The 26,534-nt window shown below is 47.8% G+C and overlaps 1 protein-coding gene across 3 annotated transcripts in view; it reads right to left on the reverse strand.

Moving 5' to 3' along the window:
- The window catches only part of CAMK1D (calcium/calmodulin dependent protein kinase ID), a 434,038-nt gene that overhangs the window by 40,390 nt on the left and 367,114 nt on the right, over nucleotides 1-26,534 (reverse strand). For all 3 annotated transcript variants that reach the window (XM_077897218.1, XM_077897217.1, XM_077897219.1), the window contains 2 exons: nucleotides 20,328-20,454; nucleotides 2,087-2,162 (listed from right to left, as the gene is read on the reverse strand). In XM_077897218.1, the coding sequence (XP_077753344.1) occupies nucleotides 2,087-2,162; nucleotides 20,328-20,454 (203 nt within the window). The remainder of the gene's footprint in view (nucleotides 1-2,086; nucleotides 2,163-20,327; nucleotides 20,455-26,534) is intronic.

Here is a 26,534-nt window from a genome sequence, read left to right on the forward strand (position 1 = left end):
AAGCAGTATGTAAGTGCAATATGCTAGTTTTATAGCTCAGATGAATCTGGCCTTTATCCATTTCCGTAAGTGGGGGCCGTAGGGGCCAAGGATATTATAATGGAAAAATCCTGTGATAATGGCAGGAATCTACAGGAGCTGTCAACTAAATCCACACTAAACTACAAAAGCTGCCCAGTTGAATGTAGGCTGTAGAAAGACCGCTTGCTTTCCAGATAATGAGACAAAGCCAACACAGGGGGGATGTTTCCAGTAGTCCCTGAGGATGCCACATGCTGTCAGACCTTTCTCTGATCACAATCCTCCACAGTCTTTCATTGTGTGTAGTGGGCTCTATCTGCTAGAAAGCCTTCCCTTCCCTGGGGAGAAATTCATTTCCTATCAATTACAGACACCAGTTGGCCCAAACCCACCCTAGGAATGTGCTCTGTAGTAAGCATTTGAAAGTATCATTGCAAAAAGAAATTATAATTAAAAAATAACTTTACAGTGGACTTAAGCAAAATGAAAAATAACAACAAAACCCAATATTGATCACCCTGAAAGAAATGCAAAAACCTTATGTCCATGATGGCCTTTCCTGGGTTGGGGAGATGAGGCACCTGAAAGGAAATGAGAATCTAAAGGCTACCTTCCCATTTTCATCACATTTTTTTTTCTCATTTTGATTTCTTTTGGAGATGTCCTAATACTTTCATAATACTGGTTTGTATCCCCAGGAAATCCAAGGTAGCACAAGAAAAGGTGTTAAACATCATTAACCATAAGAGAAATGCACTGCAGCATTATTTGTAACAGTCAACATATGGAAGCAACCCAAGTGTCCATTGATACACACACACACACACACACAGGAATATTACTCAGCCATAAAAAGGATGAGATCTTGTCATTCACAACATGGATGGACCTAGAGGGTATTAAGCTAAGTGAAATAAGTCAGAGCGAGAAAGAAAAGTATCATATCATTTCATCATATGTGGAATCTTAAAAATGAAACAAATGACTACCAAAACAAATAAAAAGCAGAATCAGACCTATAAATACAGAGAACAAACTGATGGTTGCCAGAGAGAAGGGGTTGGGGGATGGGCAAAATAGGTGAAGGGGACTGGGTAAGTCATGAGGAACATGGCCAATGGTATTGAGATAGCCTTGTCAGGTGACCAATGGCAGCTACACTCGTGGTGAGCACAGCATAACCCATAGAGTTGTCAGATCACTGTGCTGTACACCTGAAACTAATGTTAGCACTGTGTGTCAACTATATTCAAAGAAACACATTACCAATACATTTTTAAAAAGAGAAACACAAATCCAAAACGAAAGCACTTCATGCCAATCAGGATGGCTATTATAGAACATTGGAAATAAGTGTTGGGAAGGATGCAGAGAAACTGGAACGCTTACGCATTGCTGTTGGGAATGCAAAAGTGAGGGCGCTGCTTTGCAAAACAGTATGGAGAGTCCTCAAAAAAGCTGAACAGAATTACCATACGAGCCAGCAACCCTACTTCTGGTGTGCATTCAAAGGCAGACATTTGTACACCTATGCTCATAATGGCATTACGCACAATAGCCACGGGGCAGAAATACCCAGTGTCCACTGATGGATGGGTGGAAAAATACAGTGTATTATATGCATATCATGGACACTTATTCAGCCTTAAAAAGAAGGAAATTCTGTACCTACTGCAACGTGGATGAATCTTGAGGACATTATGATAAGTGAAAGAGCCAGTCACAAAAGGACAAATACTGTAGGATTCCACTGACGTGAGGAACGTAGAGTCGTTGAGTTCACAGAGACAGAATGTAGGACAGTGAGTGCCAGGGTCTTCAGGGAGGGGGGGGATAGGAACTTTAGTGTGTAATGGGGACAGAGTTTCTGTTTGGGAAGATGAGGAATTTCTGGAGATGGATGGTGGTGACGATTGCACAATACGGTGCCTGTACTTGATGTCACCAAACTGTACATTTAAAAATAGTTAAAATGGTAAATTTTGTGTCATGTATATTTTGCCACAATAAAACAGAAAAAAAAGGAAGAAAGAAAAAAGGAGCCAAGGTGGCAAGCAAGACTTACAAGATGTAGGCAATCACCCCGATGGACCAGCAGTCAACAGCTTTGCTGTATGGTTTCTGGGCCAGGACCTCAGGAGCTGTGAAAAGATAAAGGAGAGACACAAGCCTGACAATTTAAATGCCTACAACATAAAACATCTTTAAAATTTTTTTCTTTTCTTTATTGTCTGCCCCTCAGCCTGAACTTTCTGTGACTAAAAACTGAGTAGAGATATAGGACTTATTTTATGTGTTGGCTTATCTAACTAGAAAAAAATCTGTGTGTGTGTGTGTAATGAGATTAACAAAAAAAAATCAATCTATCAATCGGAATAGGTGGCTATTTTATATTAGTGCTATGCTAGGTATTGCAGCTCAGATGAGGCTGAGTCAGAGAAAAGGATATTCCACTTGGAGCCTGGTGGGGTGACCTCACCTAAAATTAATTCAGGGAAGCATTTTTGGCCCCAGGGTAGGGCCCACCTGGGTGCTGTGGCGGTGTGAGCGTGAAGCCTCCTCCTAATGCCTTTATGGAGCTCATGATCCAGTGGAGGTGAGACCTGAGACCTGGTCCCTGGGAAGCCTGCCTTAGGCCTGCTCTCAGCTCACTCTTAAGGTGTTGGGCAAATGACCTGTCAATACTATCGTTTCATTTTCTCATCCGTGAAACAGCAAAAATGCTCCTTGATCCTGATTCCTTGGTTCTTACCCAAGAATGCTCCATCCCGGGAAGGGGGGTGTGTGTCTCAGCTTATTTTGTCTTCTCGTGCTTTTTAATCCTGGCCTTGTGGCTCCAGCCCTGGGCTGGATATCCACCCAAGTATCTGGCAACCAACAGTGGCTGCCATACATTTTGTGCAAAGAGTAGGTAAATACAAGAGAAAACAGTGCATCTTTACAAGCAAAATCCCCCTTTTACCCAAATACACTTGACTAGCATGTCTTTAGCATGGACATTCCAGAAAACTTGAGAGTACACAAAGTAAAACTACCAGGCATGGGCTGTCTGCTGGATTGTGTGTTCTATGGGTTTGGGATGCCTTAACTCACTTACTCACCTGGCTTTGGGGGGGAAGAGCTTAATTAGCATTATTATGAGGACTCCCTAGTCACAGGTGAGGACACAGAGGGATTGACAGATCCAGTAACTTGCATCAAGTGATCCAGCTAGCAAGTGGTCTCTATACCAACTTCCTCTCTGAAGTTTAACCTAAAAGAAGTGCCTGCCGTGGCCTGGGTCTTGTGCCAGGCATTCATAGATGTTTTCTACTGTAACCCTTTTGGCAACCCGCACACTTATCACACTCTGCACCTGATCTAAGGAAAATGAGCCTCAGAGAAGTTCTTTTTCTGACACCACACAGTAGACATGGACCAGTTGGGATTTGAACCGGGTCAGTCTCTTCCTTGTTCCAGTTCCAACCATCGGAATATATTTACTGTGAAGGTGAGTGCTTCTTTAGCTTATAAGAAAAGTCTTTTTGCAGAAAAACCGACGGGGAAATCCTCTTATATTCATTAAGGTAAAAGTTCCTAAGCAGGATGAGGGACACACACAAACGTTTGCTGAATGTTTCTGGTTGTGATGGTAAGAAATACAATCCACAGATAACCCCCAAGTCTACTTTTCGATTTTAGCTCCCATTCCTCCACACTTCAAATCAAGCTTTATTTTTTGCTTTTTTATCAAGAGCAAAATAAATTCGCTTGCGTGTCCTTTCTTGACTGTGTTCACCCTCAATGCAATGGCACGAGGAGAAACAGGATTATAAAGTTAGGAAACTCACGTATCGAAGAAGTGGCCCTTGGATAATTGGGAGCTGGCTGCATCAATACGTCCTTTTCCCTGTAACTGCTAAGAGCATATTTCTCAGACACTTCTATTATGGCAACTGACAAAAGGGAGCCGTTTCCCACAGTAAATGTCTTGCTGATTTAGGAGGTAAGCTCTCTCCGAGCTGATGTTCTTCTGGCCTGAGTGGCTGCAAGGGCACAGATGGTGGAGGTGATTGCATCTGCAAGGAGCTTATTTCTGAGTCTCCAGAGCCATCCATGTAGCTTGATGGAAAGTTCAGGAGGCAGGATAAGGCTCACCGGTGACTTCTGACCCAGTGTTGCTTTCCAGCAGGACAGACGGCAGAAATCCTGAGCACAGAGGCAGGACGGCGGGCAGGTGCCCTGGCTTCGATGTCATGATATCTGCTGGGCTCTCTGGAGAGATGGCAAGCCAGCCAGGCCCAGCCGCTGCATGGCACCAGATGTCAAACAGTGGTGCGGGGGCAGCTAGAGTGCAGCACAGGATTTGGGGCACAAGCTCACGTCACACACCAGGTGGGACATGGTGACAGATGTGGGGAAGGAGCCCTGAGAAGGAAAATATTGGCGTCCCCAATGGCTGTTTCCATAGTTTATAAGCAAAGATTGAGCTGATCTCCTGAGCCGTGATTAGTAGAGGGTTAGCCTGCAAGCAGATCTCACCCCTAGGAGGAGCTGAAACTGTGTTCTCTGGAACATTCCATCCTCATGCTCTCCGGCACTGTGGGCGTGCGGAGGGAGGGCTCCTTAACAGAACATCCTTGTCCTCCTTCTCCTCTTCCCCCTTCCCTGCCTTTTAGAAGGAGGGATGTTCTGGCCACCATCCATCATTCAGAAAACAAAAGAATAAAGAATACGGTGTCCCTCTGGAAGTCTGTATACCCCCGGGGACACGCACACTTGGCAACTCACCTTCAGGCTGGCAGGGCCACCCCCATTTGGGAGAGCCGTGCAGGGGCCTACGTGCACTTGAGCAGCGAGTGGCTGATTTTTATGCAGTGTGGAACTGGGATGTTACTTGAGACGTTTAGATTCTTGAAGCCACAGATACCACATATAATTTTTAAAATATGAGATTTTGCATAAATAGCGAAGTTTATCACAGCAAGTATATGTTTTTAAAAAAGGTATTTGGTTCTTTCTTAGATGCTTCTGGTCTCACAACTGACAAAAGGGAGACACTGATGGAAAGGTGCCAGGATCAGAAGCATGGGTTTTAGAGGGGAAAGTTCTAAATGATTAACAGGCAAACATCAAGGTAGCAATCCGGGGGTGGAAGTCTATGTACCTGTGCCAAACATTTCTTGTTAGTTTTCTGGTGTTGTGTCTTATCTAGGTTCTATCAACAACAGCACAGTAAACATTTTTTAACCAGTTGTTGGCAGATGAACCACTTGCCCGCTGGTGAGGTTCTTCACAGCACTTGAAACAAATGGAGAGCGTGAAGTCCTTGGATGTGTAACATAACAATAAAAAAGGGAAAGCAGACTGATCTGGAGAGTCTCACCAAACTAAAATATTTAAAAAACTATACAATGGCAACATACACTAATGGCCTTAATTCCAATTTCACTTTTGATTTGATTCTTGAAACCAAATGTTCTCAGGGCTCCTGGATGGCTCAGTCGGTTGAGTGACCAACTCTTGGTTTTGGCTCAGGTCATGATCTTGGGATCATGAGACTGAACTCTGTGTTGGGCTCAGTGCTCACTGTAGAGTCTGCTTGAGATTTTCTTCCTCTCCTGCTGGCCCTCCCCCTGGCTCACACTCTCTAAATAAATAAATAGATAAAATATTTAATTAAAAAAATCCAAATGTTCTCTGGGACGTTGTTTGAACAAGCCTCCCTATATCCCTTTAGCTACTTTTCATCTCATAGTGATTCTTGGAAAGCGTCAATTCTCAGGCAATAATCAAAACCTTCCTGACAATGTGATATGGCAACCAAATCATGCTGAATCCCTGGGATCTGGGATGTCTTTTTCTCTTGCTCTCCTCTGGGTCCTGCAGTTGGCACCTCTTGTTTGGCCAACCTGTTGAATTCTTCCTGGCTTTTGGCCCCCCTCCTACCCTTTCCTTGATCCTTTCAGCCTGTAGACTGTGCTCTGTGAGAATCCGCCTCTGGCTCTGATCACTTTGAGAACCAGCCACGCTCCCTCGGATTATATCAATCTTATACCATGTAATTCTTGGCAAGAATTCAGCTGTAATCCTAAAAAGTCACAGCATCCAGTTTACAAACTCTCAGACAGTGAATAAGCTTCCAGGCAGAGGAGGCCCAGGGCACAGTCAGCCAGGAGCCTTGCAAAGTGGGAAGGGTTCTCTGAGCCATGCCCACCACACATCCACCGCTCCCCCAACGCTGTCAGATGCTGAAGAACTTCTTTATCAAGGAGAAACAATTTTCCCTTCTGACTGTATCCAGCTCAATGCATGTGTAGTGGGAGGGTGACAATGACTCTCGCCACCCCCACACCTCCTAATAGAGGGAGGCTTTGAACTGAAATAATTGGAACTACTGGCACTCGGAAAAGAGAGCTGTCATTAAAAGGCACCGCAGCTTGTTGGTGATGCTATCAGCCCCTGGGCAGAGCAGGAAAGGGCTTAGTCTCCAGGTCAGCCTAGACAGAAGGAAAGGACTCGAGGCAAGAGGACACATATGTTCCTCCGGTGCATCTCCAGGCACAGTCCCTGGGGACCATCAGTGGCAAGAGACCCATCTAGTGATGCTGAAAGGGACATACGCAAGATAGGCAGTGGTTGAGTGGGAGCAGCTCTACCTAGGTGACATGTGTCGGGTTCCTGGGTCCACTCAGAAAAAAAAAAAATCCTGTAACACATCAGCCTCCTGGACCACCACGCCTCTGCATCTTTTCCCTGCTGCGTGAATCACACTGTCAAATACCAGGCTTCGTGCCACCGGACACCAGCGACATATCTCAGGTCTATATTTTTAGGGCTTAGCACATTCCATTTGGTTAACAAGTGGCTATTCCTAACATGAATTTTAGGGATAAAACAGGCTGAATTAGCTCCAATTCTCTGCGTGTGGCTGACTGTCATTCATACCATTCTCCTTTTAAAACCTTGTTTGCAAAGGGATTTCAGGATTACTACTTTTAGGTCTAATGGGCAGAAAAGATATTCTGTTAAGTGATCTCTCAGAACTTCCTCCCTGGTCCAAGGTTGGGGTTAACAACTCAGTTTTCTTAGCCACCCCTGATGGGAACAGCATCCCTCTGGCCAGTTTAGTTTATTCCAGCAAATGGGAGTTAATATGTAAAGGATGCAGCTTCAGCAGAGCATCCCCGAGCTACTGGAGATATCTGCGGACAGACAGATGTGGTCCTCCTTCTGAGGCTTTTCTCATGCTCTTCAGTGAAACAGTGGTTCAAGATTTAAAATAACTGAATTTACTGCTGTGAGACTCACCGACCCACCGTGATAAATTCCACTTGGTGGGACACATCCTACAACCTGAGCTGTTTTATATTGGTTGAGAGCTAGGGTTCCTGGTAAACTCCAGAGGTTTCAAAAAAAAGGAAAAAAAAAATTTCAGAAACCTTTTGTCTTGTTTTTAAAAACATTTAAATTGCCCATTTTCCTTACTGAAAATGAAGAAAAAGGCATAACCAAGTCTAACTGGACACGGGAAGAGCCGCTGTCTACTGGAGAGACAGGAGGAGATTGAGAAGATCTCACCGGGTCCACCAAGTTCACGTTCAAGGCCGTTTGTCCTCCTCTGTGGAAGTCTGAGTACCACTGCACTCAGCACCTCAGTTGACCACCTCCAGTGCGTGAAGGACAGGGTCACATTAGGAAGAGGGTGGCCTGGGATGGGAAGGAGCAGCCCTCAGTGCCAGAAACGGAAGCCCACAGCCCCGAACCACGGGGGCCTAGGCTGTGTTTCTTGCATTCTTCAATTGTTTACCAGCTTGGGTTCTGTTCCAGGCACTGGGCGTACGGTGTGAAGGAAGCTGACCCGGCCCCATCCACCTGAGTGCTGAGTGTGGACACGAGCCACAGAAGTCATGCCAGCCACAGCTGCCCTCCTAGGGGAGACGGTCAGACCAAGCTAGACAAGATCGTGGCAAGATTTTTAAAACTCTGAATAAAACTCTGAAAACACTGCACTTGCTCTAAATAAAACTCAAAAATATCTAGGAAGGGATATATTACCTCCAACAGTCAAACAGCGGGGAAGAAAGGCTGTCGCTAGTCTGTTGTGAGAATATGCCCTTGAGTTGTGCTCTAAGAATAAAGTAATTGGTTTAGAGATGAGTAGGAGAGGTACGGGGGCTTGTTTTCTCATTACACAGGGGGTAAGGATGTGAAATGGTTGCTCGGATGTAGGTGGTTTTAACTTCAAACAACTTTAGTTGTCTGTATTTACGAAGTTTTAAATAGGCCCACTGACTCTTCAGTAAAAGAAATCTGGGATCTGCCACTTACTCCACCTGTGGACTCAGGTGAGTCATTTGATCTTTTTGAGCCTCTAGTTTGTTCATCTGTAAAATGGGCACCTTCACAGAGCCCGACCTTCAGGACTGTAATGAAGCTTAGTGAAAATAATAAACATAATAAAGTTACAGATAGAGCCAATAGTGTATCATGTAAGGACAAAAGGTTGAGAGAACCACAGAAAGAGAGAACGGAGGTTCTATTATTTTGTAGAATTTAGAATTTAGAATAAAGGATGGACAGATCCTTGATTTCATTCGGTACCCTGCCTTCATTCTAGCTTTACCTAATGGAACTGATTCATAAATGGGAGATTTCCTTCCTTTGCATTAGAACCTTCAGAAATCAGAACAGAACGGGGACTACAAGCAATGGAAAGGCACAGCTGAAGATTTGAATCTTTGAGTTCGAGGGCAAACCTCAAACCCCCTATACCAACCTCCCGCCTCGCTGGTCCCTCTGTCCATTGAGTTACTGATCTTTTGTTCACTTATTCGCCAACACACTTCTACAGGCCCCTCTCGGTCCAGGCACGGTTCTAGACACTGCAACCCAAGAACTGGGTTGTCATCATTGCTGACAGCGCCATGGGCATGAGAACTGTCTGTCATAATATTAATGATGCCCACCATGGCCGAGGGGCACTGGCTCACTGTGACCCCTTCATGGCTTTGTATTTATGGAGAGAAGAGCGAGACTGTACTCCTCCTACGTTCTCTCTCCCTGGCCCTCGGCCCTCCCTCACCCCATCCCACCCTCTCCTACCTCCAGGCCAGGGGTATCAAGATTGCCTTTGCCATCACCCTGAGCTCTCTTCAGTCGTGTAATTAGCAGCAAGGGAGCAATGCCCAGCTCCAGCCCAATTCTTCTTTTCACTGGCCTCAATTATAATTCTTTCTTAAAGGGAGATTAGAAAAATTTGCTTCAGAAGTAAATATTAATGTATCGTAATTTTTTTTCTAATTCTTGGGAGTTTGCAAAAGTCCTGCCATTTCCCTTACCTGCAGAACAGAGATGACCAGACCCCAAGATTAACAGCACTCTACATTTCCTCGAATGAGCTTCTGTTTTTGAAAATGGCTTAAAAAAAAATTTTTTTTTAAAGATTTTAAGCAGGGAGCCTACTTCTCCCTCTGCCTATGTCTCTGCCTCTCTGTGTCTCTCTCATGAATAAATAAATCTTTTAAAAAATTGATGAGATTTTAAAAAATCTTTAAAAAAAAAAATGATGAGATTGGGATACCTGGGTGGCTCAGCGGTCAGGCGCCTGCCCTTGGCCCAGGGCATGATCCCGGGATCTGGGATCGAGTCCCGCATCAGGCTCCCTGCGAGGAGCCTGCTTCTCCCTCTACCTATGTCTCTGCTTCTCCCTCTCTCTTTCTCTCTGTGTGTCTCTCATGAATAAATAAATCTTTTAAAAAATTGATGAGGCTGTGCACACAGAGAGTGGCACTCTCACCTCCACCCCCTGAGATCTGGCAGGGAATCAGAGAACAGAATTACAGGCTGGGCCCAGGACCAGCGAATCTCAGAGAATTCATTAAATTTCTGTGCCTCAGTTTCCTGTCTCAAAGGGCACCTGCTACTCTGTCCTGAAGTTATGCCTTTGTGGTAAAGAATCTGAGCTCAAGTGAAGAGTTGCCCGTGACACCTCATGGGAAGGAATACGGCTAGGGATTTGTGTCCAGGGCTAGCCACTTGGATCCTAGTCTTCCTGTTTTTGAGGATTTCCACAGGTGGTGAGAAGGAGCAGCTTCCTTGCTGGTGGATGAGTAAACGAGGCCTTCAGTGAAACTGGAATCCGGCCCCAAAGAGTTAAGTGATGGCGCAGGTTGGAGAAGTGACAAGAGGGATTTCTTTTAAACACTGGGAGAGAGGGGATCCCTGGGTGGCTCGGCGGTTTGGCGTCTGCCTTTGGCCTGGGGCACGGTCCTGGGGTCCCGGGATCGAGTCCTGCGTCAGGCTCCCTGCATAGAGCCTGCTTCTCCCTCTGCTTGTGTCTCTGCTTCTCTCTCTCTATCATGAATAAATAAATAAAATCTTAAAAAAAAAACACTGGGAGAGAAATAGGACATATCAACCCAGTAGCTACCTGTGCAGGGATGATAGATAAAATTCTACAGATCAAGGAAAATAAATTTCAGGCATCCCTTTCAGGGGGGAGATTTGGTTTCAGGAAGAACCGATGACAAGGAGTAGGACTGACTGGAGGAGCCAGAAGTCTGTCGGTGGACGTTCCAGCAGCAGCAGGGGGATTACATGGGCAAAAGCCCAGATAACGAGGGGCTTTACCATGAGCGTCCTCACAAGCGGTGCTGCTTCCCCGAGGGTTAGAGGACCGCCACGGGGATTGCTGGCAAAGGATACAGCTGCAACACAGATTCATGCTTTGCCTGCCCTCTGCCTTGAGCCCAATGTCATGGGAGCTCCGAGGAGTAGCGTGTTCTTGGGACAGCCCTGTCCTGCCCATATGGGTTCCCTTGTACTTTCTCACGCTGCCCTTAGAATTGCCAGTTACTAAAAACACATCACAAAACAGCAGCTCGCCCTGGCTTTCCTGGAGCCCCTTGAACTCCACCACAGGCAGGCGAGGTCCCCACAGAAAGCGCCGTGCTGCTGTCTAACCCGGGCTGATGGGGGCTGCTTACCAGGCCTGCGCCACCCAAGCCACAGTGTGGCGGTGCCTGGAGGGGCGAAGCCGGGGAACGGGAAGGCAGTGGAAAAATCGGGGGGCAGCTGGTGGTTTAAAATATGGGGGATTATGAATCTGAAGCGCTACCTACTGTGCTAATGAGGCACCTACAACCCAGCAACTGCACTGGTGGGGATTTACTCCAAAGATACAGATGCAGTGAAAGACCGAGACACCTGCACCCCAATGCTTATAGCAGCAATGTCCACAATAGCCAAACTGTGGAAGGAGCCTCGGTGTCCATGGACAGATGAATGGATAAAGAAGATGTGGTCTGTCTATACAATGGAATATTCCTCAGCCATTAGAAATGACGAATACCCACCATTTGCTTCGACATGGATGGAACTGGAGGGTATGATGCTGAGTGAAATAAGTCAATCGGAGAAGGGCAATCATTATATGGTATCATTCGTTTGGGGAATATAAAAAATAGTGAAAGGGAATAAAGGGGAAAGGAGAGAAAATGAGTGGGAAAGATCAGTGAGGGTGACAGCACATGGGAGACTCCTAACTCTGGGAAACAAACAAGGGGTGGTGGAAGGGGAGATGGGCAGGGGGACGGGGTGACTGGGTGACAGGCACTGAGGAGGGCACTTGATGGGATGAGCACTGGGATGCTCTATGTTGGCAAATTGAACTCCAATTTAAAATAAATAAATAAATAAATAAATAAATAAATAAATAAATAAATAAAATAAAATAAAATAAAATAAAATAAAATAAAATAAAATAAAATAAAATGTGGGAGAGACCTGGAATTCAGTGGGAAGGAAGAAGCGAAACATTCAGAGCCATTCTGGCCATTCTGGTGTTTGGGGTTTTAATCATTAAAAGAGAGAGAGGGGAAAAAAAAAATAAGTTCCAAAGTGCCACAAGGCTTCCTTCTCTTCCTCACCACCCCAGCCCACCTCCACCCAGTGGAACCAGTTTAGAAACTTTGATACTCCATCCTAATATCCTCTCTGCCTCCTAAGGTTCCGGCAGGGAATCAGAGGACAGAATAACAGGCTGGGCCCGGGGCCAGCATATCTCAGAGAATTCGTTACCTTTCTGTGCCTCAGTTTCCTGTCTCGAAGGGCGCCTGCTAGTCTGTCCTTCTGCCATTCAGCAATCGCAGAAGGGTGAAGAGTGTGAAGAGTGAGTTAGGGTGCCTGGGCACGTGGGGGGGGTGCTCCTCCAAGGGTTTACTCTCTGCCCATGTGCTGACAGGGAGCTCCTGCCCCCTCAAGGCTAGCGTCCCCACTGAGGGGGGCCCTGTTCTCTCTGACAAACGGGGTCTGGCTGCAGCACTCCGTGTGGCAAAACACTCACTGCTGGTTGTCACCAGCTAGCTGCAGGGAGAGGAAGAAAGAGAAAATTCTTCTCTGGGTCCTCCGCTTACTCATCTGCACCCTGCATGGCCATTTACGAGTTCTAGAAACCCTGTTTTAACACCAACAGCCTAAGAGCATGAGAATGATGTGATATTTTTAGCCAAACACTAAAATGTGAAATTTCAAGTAGCAAATAGAGGCTCCTGGGTGGCTCAGTTGGTGAAGCATCTGCCTTCGGCTCAGGTCATGATCCCAGGGTCCTGGGATCGAGCCCCATGTCAGGCTCCCTGCTCAACGGGGGGGGCGGGGGGGGGCTGCTTCTCCCCTTCTTCCTCCCCCTGCTTATGCTCATTCTCTCTGTGTCAAATAAATACATAAAATAAAACAAATAAGGGAGCAAACTAAAAAATCAAGCTCTGTGGGAGAAACAGCCACACAGAAGAGTAGGGATGAAGGGCTAAGAGCAAGGGCCCACGGGGGAAAAGATGAGAGGAATCACCATGACAGGTTGCTGACCAGGACAAAAATGGTTGATAGCAACTTATTCTAGTCTTTTCTTATTCGTTCTGAGTGAAGGTGGGAAAAGTGGCAGTCAAGATCCTCCACACATGGATATTTGTATACTTAGAGGACCGTGAGTCACATGTCTCTAGAAATACAAGATGGCAGACCCAGAAAAAATCATGGAGCTCGGTTAGTCCAGCAGTTATTTTATATCCAAGAAACTGACAACCCAAGAGTTTAAAGAAGGGCTCTGGCCTCCCACATCTCTAACCAATGGCAGAGACATGCAGGCGACTCGCATGCAAGTCTCAGTGCTGTGACTGCCACCAACTAGAGGCTGGGTGGCTTGGAGAACAAGTTGGGTCCTTGTCCCAACACCATGCTGGCTGCAACCACCACTTTCCAAGATCTCATCGGAGCCACAGGGCCCAGATCAAGCTCTAAAGAGGCTGTGGTCTCATGAATTCAGGGCATTCCTCTATCAAAAAAAAAAAAAAAATGCCAAGAATATCGACCAGCCTTTCTTCATTCCATTTACAAGAGAACATGATGAAACTTGTTTCAACTATTTTAGGGAAGTTAAGCCAGAGCTAGACCAAAGATTTGTGCAGGCAGTACTACAAGTAAGTTAGGGAAGGGAACCAGGACTCCTTTCCCACCGAGTTAGGAATATGACAATCAGCCACCACGTACAGAACCATGGTGTGCTTCTGCTCCTAAACGCAGTGGTGGACTGGAGGTAAGTGCGCCTTCCTATTTTTGAGCAACATCCCACCATGAAACAGTGTGGTTGCTGGTGTGCACTCCAGAGGAAGCACTGCACAGCGGTGGATCATCGCTCGGTAGGGCTCGATGAGAAAAGAAAGTCTTGTTTAGCTCGGAAACATCACAAAGCAATGAAAGTCTCTACCACTCTTCTTGCCCTTTCTAAGGTGAAGTCTGGGACTCTCGAGTCACCCTGCTAGCAAGAGAACACCTGCGCGCCTTCCTCTGACGAGGCACCCCTGTCACTCAATCTACAGATGGTGGTTTGAAGTTCTTTGAAACTGTTTACTTTTCTTTCTGGAATCAGGAGAACCAGACCCACAGAACTGGGGAAATCGCATTAGTGCACAAAGAGCAACATCAAGAAATAAAACAACACGCTGTCCTCTACCAGTCGGAGGAGATTTGTCATCTTTAGTTTGACTAAAATGGGTGCTTTCCATGACTTACTGTTGTCTTTTTTAAGATTTTATTTATTTATTCATGAGAGACACAGAGAGAGGCAGAGACATAGGCAGGGGGAGAAGCAGCTCCCTGCGGGGAGCCTGATGAGGGACTCGATCCCAGGACCCCAGGATCACACCCTGAGCCGAAGGCAGATGCTCAACCACTGAGCCACCCAGGCATCCTCGTGATTTATTGTTTCCATTCAGTGATTCAAAAGAGAGCCCACTTAGATATCTTAATTTACATAGCAGAGCAAGTGACACAAGTAACTTTACTAACTTTCTAAGCTTGGACTTTTGCCTTATTGGTGACACCAAGGGGAACGTTTCACCTGGCTCAATCAAGTGGATTCCAAGTCCAGGTCAATACCATACTGACGGCCACCACGTTACCCCGAGGAGCTAATGACCACCGGATAGCCCCATCATTTCTTCTAAATTATCTCCAGGAACTTGTATATGCAAGTCCCCTCTCCAAGCCAAATGAGTCTGTTCATTTCTTCCACACCTGACCTGACTCTGGAACTTTGTTCTCCTGCTTGCCCACATCTGTCACTCTCTTCGTCTTGGCCCAGAATTCTACTCTTCCTTCCAATCACTCCTCCTCCATGAGTTTTCCCCTGTTCATTCCAGCCCTTGCTGATTCCTCTCTCACCTGCATTTGTGAGGCTGCTTGTGACACCTGTCCAGTGATGGCATACTGCAAACGCGCCACCTTCTATGGGTCTGCATCGCCCCCGGCCGGAGTCCGTTGGAGGGGCCCTAGGTGTGAGAGCGAGCTCTAGGAGCTGCCGGCAGCGATGGGAGATGCTCATGGTCTCCTGCCACCACTGACGTGATGCTCTGCAAGCACCCTGGTTCCTTATAGAGGACATGTAATATCTGACAGCTGCGAAGGGTGAAGGGTGAAGCTCAAGATGCTCAGATCCTTTCACCTTCTCAAGCACCGGGTGCACCGGGATATTTGGGATAAACAGCCCTTTCTTCCTCACTATTTCATCATTAGAGAGCTCATTTAAATTGAAGGTATCTTGATGCTGCCAAACTTCACTATTTAGCCGAATAGTCATGTAGACAAGAATAGTGAGAACAAGAACGCGATGGCCTTTACAAACTGAAATCAATACTCCTAGAAGGACCTAGAAGGAGTCTGGACCAAAGCTGAAAGCAGACAGTGGTGCTCTGTGCCTGGCTTGGGCTCCTGGACAGCACGGCCCCCAGAATCAGGAGGGCTGACTGCAGCTGGGCTCTGCTGTGTTCAAACTCAAACTGCCCAGTAGGGATGGGGCTGTGGCTTCTTTGTCCAAGATCCCAAATAGTGTCCCAGTCTCGCTGAGAGATAAGCCAGGAGTGGGGAGCAGGTGGAGGTGGGGGTGTCCAGAGCTAGGGTTGACAGCATGTTGGGGTCCCCTTACAGAGACCCACTTCATCTTCTGCCCACTGGCTGTCGGGATCCCGGGATCCCACTGGCTGGGACAGATCCATAATTCAAGGCCCCCAAAGCCAATGGCCAACACCCAGTCTTCATCTTCCTTGACTTAATAGCCACAATGGACACAGGTACTCTCTCCAACCCGAGGTACTTCCGAGGTAACCACAGCACCCTGGTTCTCTTTCTGCCTCACATGCTCCCCCCTCACTGTTCCTTGGCCTCCAGCCTCAGTCCTTCTTCGCCTCCATCTCTCCCTGTCCAACCCCCATAGCCATTTCATCTGGGTTCATGGCTTCAAAATACATCCAGAAGCTGTCAAGAACCCCGGTCCAGTCCATCCTCAAGTCCACACATGGATTCTGTCCTTTTTAATTTGCCTACTTGCTAAATTTGTAGCCCCCAAATCAATACTTGCCATGCTTTTAGGTCACTTGTGGACATGAGCAGAGAGGCTCAAACTGTGTTTCTGAGGCACACGTTCCCAGCTGAGGTCAAACAAGGCCACGCTCTGCCCTCCTGTTTCGACGCTCACACTATAAACAACTGTCATTTTCATGATCTAGTTAGGGTCATGTTTTTCCCATTTCTGTGCATTTTTGTAGATTCATGGTTTAAAACGGCCCCCAAGTGCCGTGATGAAGTGCCTTCTGGTGTTCCTGGCACCAGAGAGCAAAGATGTGCTTATAGAGAAAATATGCAGCTAGATAAGCCTCCTTTAGGGCTAAGTTATGGGGCTGCTGGCCATGAGTTCAACGTTCATGAATCAAGACTGTCCATAAAATAAGGTGCCATGGAACAGAAATACACATAAAACAAGGTCATTTATCGATCAGGAGGTGCAAATGTGGTGACCAGAGGTTCACAAGGAACCTGACCCTGTACCTCCCCTGGGAACGGCAGGTCAGTCTTTACTAGCTCAGCGTCGACAGTGATGTTACAGGACATAATTCCTGCGCATAATGAGAATCAGACCGGCTCTTTCCCCAGAACTCCAGACTCACGTTCCAACTGCCTCCTCGACCTTGCAAATTCAAACCCATCAAAATCTGAACCCCTGATAATATTTTTGCAACCTGCTCTTTCTACTGACTTTTACATCTCAAATAAAATTAAAGGAAACTGCACCCTTTCTGGGGCTTAGGCCAAAAAACCCCCTTAGAATCATCATGGATTTCTCTCTCAATCCCTACTTTTAGTTTTCCAGAAAACCTCCATGACATTACTTTCAAATTTTATCTGACAACTTCTCACCACTTCTACTCTGTCAACCCAGCCCAGACCCCACCATTTCTCCCCTCCTTCCACCCTGGCCCTGCACCCTGGCATCTCTCCTAATCCCCGGCCTGTCTCCTAGAGGAATCCTGGTAAAAGTCAGATCATGCCATGCCTTGCGTCAGAACGTTCCCATGGCTCCCCTACCACCCTGAGTAAGAGCCACCATCTTGACAATGACTTCTAAGTCCTGGCTGCACGTGCCCTGCCTGTTACTTCTCTGCCTTTATCCTCCACTGCTCTCCTCTTTGCTCACATGACTCCCGTTTCTCCCCCAAATACCCCTGCCTCAGGGCCTTTGCACTATCCTTGGAATGCTCTTCCTCCAAGTAACAACATGGCCAGCATCTTCACTTCTATCAAATCTTGACCTCACTGTCACCCTCATAGTGAGGGCTGCCTTGACTACTATGTTTAAAATCACAACCTCCTACACACACACACACACACACACACACCCCTCTCTTTCCTGCTTTATTTTTCTTCACAGCACTCATCAATCTAAGATACTAAAGAATAGACTTAGCTGTTTGCATACAGTCCGTCTCCCTCTCGCTCAAATGTAAGCCCCTTGATTGAGGGCAGGGATTTTTATCTGCCTTTCTTTTCCTTTCTACTGATGTGTCCCCAGTACCTAGAACAGCAGGTAGGCACTAAATAAATAATCCTTAGGTGATGAATAATGTAGCACTTACCAGATATTATTCAATTTGCCTGTTTGTCCTCTGTCTCTCACAATACTGTGAGCATTTTGAAGTCAGAAACCCTGTCCCTATATATTTATATTCCTAACACCAAGCCACCGAGCTCAGCATGTAACAGGGATCTAATAAATGCATGCTGAATGAACGGAAGAAGGGGAGAGAGAGAAAAATGCTAATTTTCAACAACCTTGGGTTTTTATCAATTTAACAAGTGTCTCTGCAAAGATGAGTGAGAGAATTCCTAAAGATGAATGTAGGAAACACCCGCAGTGCAGTGGGAAAGAGACACTGATACGTAGGGACCCTGATGCAATGTAATCAGAGCCATGATGAAGAAATGGTTAGGAAAATGAGTAGGATGACGAGAGAGAGAATGAGGGGCACCTGGGTGGCTCAGCAGTTGAGTGTCTGCCTTCAGCTCAGGTCGTGATCCCGGGATCCTGGGATCGAGTCCTGCATCGGGTTCCCCATGGGGAGCCTGCTTCTCCCTCTGCGTATGTCTCTGCCTCTCTCTGTGTGTCTCTCATAAATAAGTAAGTAAGTAAGTAAATACATAAATAAATAAATAAATAAATAAATAAATAAATAAATAAATAAATAAAATCTTTAAAAAGAGAGAGAGCGAGAGAGCGAGAATGGGTGTTGGTAAAGTGGCCAAAGTGGGGGCAACCTGTGAAGTGGACTTTGAGGGCTGAATAGGAGTTTGCATGCAGCCTGGGGAGTGGGGAGGAAACAGGCCAAGCTCTGCTGCTCCCTGCCCAAGATGTAGGTCTACAAGTCATGAGCTCCCCAGCGTGGCCCCTTCCCTGTTCTCAGAGGACTCCCCAGGCATCTCAGTGCTCACAAATGCAAATGCTTGGAGCTGCTACATTCCCACAGAGCTCCTCTTCTCCCTCCTCACCCAAAGAAAATTCCATATCTGGCAATGGAATTACTTGATGGCTCCACTTGCCACTATTTAGGGTGGTCACAGCAAGGGCCACATCTACATGGTGCTCTCGGTTCCCGGACTCGTCAGCGCCTGCACAGAACCAGACCTCCCAGATGACAGCCGCTTAGAAACCCAGAGAAAGTGCCACTTTGCATTTTCTGATTCACCTGGTGGAACAGGTTTCTCTCCTCTGGGCCTTTGACGAGAACTGAGAAGCGCACCTCCTTCATTTTTATTTGCCGCTCGCCTGGCCTGGAATGAACCGGAGAAATCCCATGCGCGCACCGCACACACCCCCACTCCCAGGCACACACATGTGCTCCCATGTGCATCTCACACCACAGCCGTGATGCCAAGTCCCCTCCACCCCACGGGGCCCAGATGGGTCCTGCTGTGTCATTTCCCAGGCCCAGGACAGGGACCGCTCGGGACACTGTCCATCTCATCGGGGCCTGGCCTGCGTGGCCTCTCCGTCCAGTGCACACCAACCGGGGACACCACGCCCGCCTTGGCCACACTGTCATTATCTCCTCCTGAGTCTGTGGCTTCCCTTCACCTTACCCCCCCCTCCCGGGGCCCCCAGCTGGCTCCTCTCTCCTGTCCTATGGGCACCTTCAAAGATGGGATGGCTGCGACCTAACGCCCTGACACCCCTGCCCGCGATGGAAGGACCAAGAAGGCCACTATGCACCAGGCCCCTGGCTCCTCAGGTGGGAGGCCCACTTCCCGCAGCCTGGCCTGGGAAGGCCGTGTGCTTGGACCTAAAATCAGACAGGAGTGATGCCCGTCAGAGAACATTCCCTCTTCTCTTTCAGGGTGGGCGTCCTGTTCTCATTAGGAAAGGCCATCATGGTTTGTACCACGGGAATCCAGGCCTGGTCTCTTGTTCTGCATCCGCATCCTCGGATATTCCCAGCTCGGACCGACTCCCCAGGCTTTTCCCACTTGGGGCTCTGGCACCAGCCGACGCTCCGCGCCCTTGCGTCCCAGGGCCGCCTGCTTCTCCACAAGCAGGCGAATAGGCCGCCCGCCCTGCTGCGCCCTCAGCCCCATCTCCCCGGCGCCCTGCCACTCTGCTGCCTGCTCCCACTTCTGTTCCTCGTAGCCCTCGCCATGGCCTGAAACGACCCTGCTCTTCACCTCTTTGGCTGTGGTCTGCCACCCCCGAGTAACATGTAAGCTCCTCGAGGGCAGGCGCCCTGCGTCTCGTGCCCTGCCTTCACCCCGGTGCCCAGCACCGCGGCTGGCACGTGGTGGGCACCTTCGTGTATACATTGGCTGCAGGAGTGAACACGTTCGTGTAAACCAAAGTCACGGACCCCTCGCCAACGGCGCCCGTGGCCTTTCTCCGGGTCCCCAGAAGGCAGACGATGACTCTGAGCGTGCAAGTGCTCTTGCCCTTTCTGCATTCCGAATGCTTGGTACAAAGGATCTGGGGCTCTGATTTTAGGAAGGACTTTCATTCTTGGCTTCTCCAGGACAGATCCGGACCGGCTACTTCAAAAGTGACTGTCAAGGTACAAAGCAGCTTCCTCCTATGGATGTTCTCTTTCTAGCAGCTTCTATCTCCATATTTTACATGTTCTGTGTGTGTCTGCACCTCACTGCTATGTCAGTGTCTCGCTGTCTCGCTGTAAATCATTTGAAAACACGGGTATGTATGCAATATTTCTGGCATCAGAACCCGGGAGCTCATCCAAATCAACTCCAGGCCTCCGCGCCCAGGCCCACACTTGAACTAGACAGGATTTCTCCCCAACTATTCAAAGGTTTCAGGGGAAAATGCTTCCCTTCTATCTTGTTCCAATGTCTCTCAGCCTTTTTATTCTCCCCTCGAGGGGAACGAAGGCAGCTGTGATCCCGCGCCAGGCTCGAGCGCTTTAAGACAGACAAAGCGGACACGGACACACACACACTGTGCTTACCAACGTAGCCCGGGGTCCCACAGGCTGTGGACATCACGTCTCCTTTGCCTTCCATTTTTGACAATCCGAAGTCACTGATCATTATTTTGGATTCCTCATCTTGACTGTAGTACAAGAGATTTTCCGGCTGGAGAGAAAATAAGAAGCAAAAAATCAACAAAGGGTGTTTAAAGCGGGGTTAATTGTGGGAGACTCACCAAGCCACATAATCTGGTCACAGTTTTTTTTTTAATTTTTATTTATTTATTCATGATAGAGAGAGAGAGAGAGAGAGGCAGAGGGAGAAGCAGACTCCACACCAGGAGCCCAACGCGGGACTCGATCCCGGGACTCCAGGATCACGCCCCAGGATCACGCCCCAGGCAGGCACTAAACCACTGAGCCACCCAGGGATCCCCTAATCTGGTCACAGTTTAAGCACATGCTTAAACTTCAGACAGAGTAAATGCACCAAGGAAAGCAGTGTTCAGTAAGAGCAATGTGGAGGGCCCTACGTAGCACTGGGCACTCAGGTTCTCAAGAAATGTGACTCCCTTTCACTTACCAGTATGTTCTCTGCTTTAAAAAAGTGAACCCTCTATTAGGGTGACCTCGAAATCCTCTCAGATCTGTCAGTGTATTTCTTGGGTTGAAGCAGGGGGGTCTCACAGAAATGAAATTCCTTCCGCAGGTGGAATTTCTTGTTCCCTTTCTCTGACCCTTGTCAGCAACCTCTCTGTAATCCCAGGCTCCCTCTCCTGGCCCTTGGTAACGTCCCATGTCCTGCCGTTCTGGCAGATGTGTCCCTCGTTCCCTTCTACTGAGCCAGCTGACCCCTGCTCCCCCACCTCCTGGGAAATAGAGGGATATCATCATGGTTGAATCAAATCTGAAGATCCAGCACCGTGTAGGCATGTGTCCTTAAAGATTCTGAGCTCTGTTTGCCTTCCTGGAAAACATGGGTTGCAGTGGTTCTTCATTTGCTTCCCGGAACAGTACATGATGGCGCTCAGAGAGTAGGAATGCTTGACACATGGCAGAGGTCCTGTCTCCCCAGAGCCCTGCAGTCAGGGGCACCTGCATGGCAGCTCCAAAGGGGGGGCCGAGGGAATGCAATCCAGGGGTAGAGTGGGAGACAACGAAGCGTTATTTGCATAGTGTTCTAGGAAAAATTGGGGTGTCACTCTTCACCAAAAGGGGGAGAGAGAGAGAAAGAGAAGCTCAAGGAGACAGAGGGAGATGTCTCAGCCTCGGGACTGGGCCAGTCCTTCCCCAGGCAGAGCCTGAACACAGATGGGCTGCCTCAATTAATGATGTTGTCCCTGAGGAGATAATGTTGAGGAATGACACCTCCCCTCTCCCCCCACTGGGAAAATTCTGAAGATTGACCCAGTGAATAAGCAATCGCTTCTCTCATTTGCATTTAACCTTAGAGGAAATGCAACAGGAAGGACGGGAGCTGGGCAGGCCCCTTCCCCACGCCATTTCCTGTCTGGCTCTTCTCCCATCCCTGAGAGTGAAGCGAGAGCATCTCTGGTCAGCACTGTGTGGTGAGTCTTTGGTTCCCGAGTATTGAATTTGAGGAACTATTCTCTCATCGAGTGACTAGGCCTGTGTCAAGAAGTGGTTCTGGGCCTGGCTGTGCAGCAGAATCCCCTCGGACAGCAGCAAATGTCTGCATGTCTTCTTCAGGAGATTTCAGAAAGGCCCAGGGCCTTTGGGTGTTAAAATCCATGGAGGTGGGGGTGGGATTCTGAGGTGCAACCGCTGCTGTGAGGAAATCCTGGGAACTGCTCAAGACACCCTTTGTGAAGAAACCGTAGTCAGGCCACTTTGAGCCCTCTTTTTTTTATTTTTTATTTTTTTTATAGGAGTTCAATTTGCCAACATATAGCACAACACCCATTGCTCATCCCGCCAAGTGCCCCCCTCAGTGCCTGTCACCCAATCACCGCAACCCCCTGCCCACCTCCCCTTCCACTATCCCTTGTTCATCTCCCAGAGTTAGGTGTCTCTCATGTTTTGTCACCCTCACTGATATTTTCACTCATTTTCTCTCCTTTCCCTTTATTCCCTTTCACTAAGCCCTCTTCTTGACGGGGCCTCCATCCTGGCCTTCTGTGTCCTTCCTGTCTTGCTGGGCTTGCACAGTCCAGTCTTAGCAAGAGTCCTGCTAAGTCAGGTAGAGAGAATCCCTCACCCTTGATATCTGGCCAAGCTGGTCACATCTCACCTTGGATGTTGTTCAAAAACATTTATTCAGACACTTGGTAAAGACAGTTGGCAGACTTAATTCGGGGGGGCCACTGCAGTGGGGTTCTACAGTAGGAGAGGAAGAGTGGGCTCATGTCCTAATGCAACAAAGACAAGTGGAGACCTATACCCAGGAGCAGGAGGAGGGTCAGTGGATGGGAAATCACTGAGAATATCATGAGTGGGAGGATGGGGGCTACACCGATCTCAGAGGATCCTTTTGAGGGCAGGCCAGGGTGGGCGGATACGGAGGGTGGAAGATAAGGAATCTGTTCAGACCCTCAAGTATGGGTGATGTTCACCAACGTGACTCAGTGGGATTCTTGCTCAGCCTGGAACACATGGCCAGAGCCAACTGACTAAGGACAGAGCCCACGGAGCCTAGTCAGAAAGAAGACTCAGGAGGGGCCAAACTCAAGTTTGGTCAAGGGAGAGAGTCTGCCAATGTCTAAATTCTTGGCCAGGCTTTTATCAAGAATCCCCCCATCCTTGATATTCTCTCTTGGCAATTTTCCATCCATGCCCCTCATTCTGTTTAATGGCTATAAACCCCCCACAGGTCCTTGAGGAATTTGGCGTTGAACCCAATTCTCTCCTCCATTGTCAACCCTTCCTGCAATAGCCTTAAATAAAGTCTCCTTTATTTTAACAAGTATCAGAATAATTTCTTTTTTTTAACAGAGCTCAAAAGAAAAAAAAAAATACTATCCTTCACCCCAAATCATACCCCGAGAAGGAATAACACTTAACATTCACAGTGACATGAATTCCACGGATGAAGCATGAGAGTAGAAGAAAATCAAATGTATGCTTGAGGGTGCTTTCACGGAGTTTGAAGAGAGAAGAAAATGGGCCAGTCAATAATCAAAATAAGAACAATGCTTAGAGTGGGGATTAAATAATCTAATTAAAAGGTGTGTGTGTGTGTGTGTGTGTGCGCGCGCGCGCGCGCATGTGCGTAGGTGCATATGTGGTTCATGATAAACAGGAAGGATCTGACCTTGGGGGTGGAGAGGACTTTTAAGTTTCTGATTTTTAATCTTTCTATCCCAAGCAAGGATTGCGAAGCCAGTGGCCTCATGCTCCTCAACAAGGCTGCATCTAGGCAAGAGATTGCCATGGAGACAAATATCCCCCTTACACATTCTTCCTCCAGGGGATACATTTGGGTCATAAAGCCCTCTTTTTGCGGGATGATTACCAAGGAGGGTTAAAGCCACTGGTCATTCACAACTTAGATCATTACTTGTCCGTAAGCATCTTCTGACTTAGTGAAGATATAGCTTTTCCTTGAGGGGAGTGGGGGGAACAGGAAAGTGGGAGAGAAGACAGGTTCCAGGGTAAACTGGAGGGAGGCTCCCAGTTGGCAATAGGAGGGCTCAATCAGGCAGACAGCCTGGCGCAGGTGGGGGGGATCCAGCAAATCTGCCTGGGGTCACAAGAGGCCCAGGATTCACCTGAAAAAACCTTGTTCCTTTGATGACATCTTTGCAAGAAAACGGATGGCTAACTGGGGAGTTGGAAGGTCAATGCCAACCCTTTAATAGTTTATATAACAAGCTTTTAAAACGTCTGAATCAACACTTCCTATTAAGTTAATGTTATACATAAACACACTCCTAATCCAGTGATTCTCAACTGGGGCAATTTGGCACCCCAGGGAGGCGCTTAGCAATGTCTTTGGCTGTGTCAAAACTGCAGGAGTGGTACCGGCATCTAGTGGGTAGAGGTCAGAGATGTTGCTCAATATCCTACAATGCACAGGACAGCCCCCCACCCCCGACAAAGAACATAGGGCTGAGAAGCCCTATCCTGATGTGAGGGGGCAGTACTGGACATTGCCCGTCTCAGTCCCTCATTTTGAAAAAAGGACAACTGGGATGCCTGGGTGGCTCAGTGAAGCATCTGGCTTTGGCTCGGGTCATGATCCCAAGGTCCCGGGATCAAGCCCCATGTAGGGCTCCTGCTCAGCGGGGAGTCTGCTTCTTTCTGCCTTCCTGCCCCTCTCTGCACTCATGCTCTCTCTCTCAAATAAATATAAAATCTTTTAAAGAGAGAGAGAAACACAGAGAAAGATAAAAGGGCAACTGATTGTCTCCAGTAGGCCCCTGGGGCAAGAAGACACAAGACCACCTTTCTGGAGGACGGAGGGGGTATATTCGCATGTGAGGGTGCCACGGTATCCCAGATGGTGCCCTAATCTTCAATGAACCTGATCATGTTCTCTATTGCTCTGACCTGGATCATCTAGTTTGTTTTCATTTTCTAAGATGTTTATGAAAATTTAATAACTCAATCCCAATTGCTGCCACGTAGATCAAATTCCTCTGTGACTCTGAAAAGCAGTGACGAGATCCCAACGTGGCACTGTTCTTTCCACAGCGATAAGCCTGGTAGTCTCACAGTTGCAGAGGCTGGGAGCTGCAAGTGCTTCTCTGAAAGTGCTATGTGGGCATAAAAAGCAGTCTCTCCTGTGCAGCCCATTTGCCTTTTGAAAGGGGAATAAACAGTGCCCCTCTAGGAAATGGTATCTGCGTAGGAATGATTTCTATGAAGTACAAACAACCCAGCCTATCACGTCACACCCCCATGGTCAGTTCCCACACTAACTTGTTCAGAGAGCTGCCTGCCTCCTCTGTTCTGGAAGCAGGGAATCGGCCTTTGGTGAGGGCACTGCTGCCTGGCAGAGAGAGGCTAAGTGGGCTTAGCACTTGAAAGGGCCTCGAGGTTCTGAAGATTAATGCTCACAGCCCATTTTAGCTGTCAAGAAGCCTGCCAGGGGCAAAGGCTGTAAGGACTCCATCAACATTTCCAAATACCCTTGTCCAGCAGTTCTCCAAGAATATTCCCAGGGTAACACCAGCATCACCTGTAAACCCCTTAGAAATGTGAGTTCCTGGGCCCCGCGGCAGACCTACAGATTCTGAACCTCTGGGCTAGGGCCAGCCTGATTGCACAAGTGCTCCAGACAATTCTATGTAGGCTAACATTTGGAAGCTACTACCCCAGCTCCTGGAAAATGCCACTGGGAAGAAGAGGAGAGAACTTCGAGTGAGACCTTATGAAAAGAAAAGCTATATTGTTTATTCACACCCAGTATTTAAAAATGGGCAGATGCTGAAATTCTGTTTTAAAAAATGCTTATGGTGGGCAGCCTGCGTGGCTCAGTGGTTTAGTGCTGCCTTCAGCCCAGGGTGTGGTCCTGGAGACCGGAGATCGAGTCCCACATCGGGCTCCCTGCATGGAGCCTGCTTCTCCCTCTGCCTGTGTCTCTGCCTCTCTCTCTCTGTGTCTCTCATGAATAGACAAATAAAATCTTAAAAAAAATGCTTATGGTTTGTTCTTTACATCGGTTTAGACTTCACATAGTCATGCAGAGCATGGCTCCAGTACGATATAATCCCTGTGTTTATGATGTGAGTGGCAGGTATGTGGGCTGGGGTGAAGCTTCTGCCCTGACTGGTGCAGTGAGCTCTGGGGTCTATACCTGTGGCCACTGTAGCATGAAGCCACATTACAGCCTTGGGTTAACAATGTTGCTTGTTACTGTTCCTCCAACCAGTATGTTCACCACCTGCACTTGGTAGCATATGATTGATATCTACCCTTCGGTATCTATACTGACCAGGAAGGGATGCCAAGCTGCCCAATGAAGGCTCCGATCCGTTAGTGCTATTGGGTGAAGGGTCAGTATGCCAAGTCTTCATCAAGAAAAGATCAGATTATAACCAACAGGACACTGGGGGAAGGCTGCGATTGTAGGGCATTTCTTTCTTTCTGCATAACCTTCCATTTTTCCTCTTCTGTCATGCCTTCTATAGACTTGTTCCATTTCTTTCATGCAGTGTGGTGCTGAAATGGGGTTGGACCTGTGGGAAGGCTGTGTAGAATTGCGCTGGGAGAAGGCTTTTCGTGGCCAATATATCCTGAACAAAACTACCTTTCAGGTAGGCTGAAAGCAATACACAACCTACC

Source organism: Canis aureus, chromosome 5 (genome assembly GCF_053574225.1).
Source record: "Canis aureus isolate CA01 chromosome 5, VMU_Caureus_v.1.0, whole genome shotgun sequence".
NCBI classification, from domain to species: domain Eukaryota; kingdom Metazoa; phylum Chordata; class Mammalia; order Carnivora; family Canidae; genus Canis; species Canis aureus.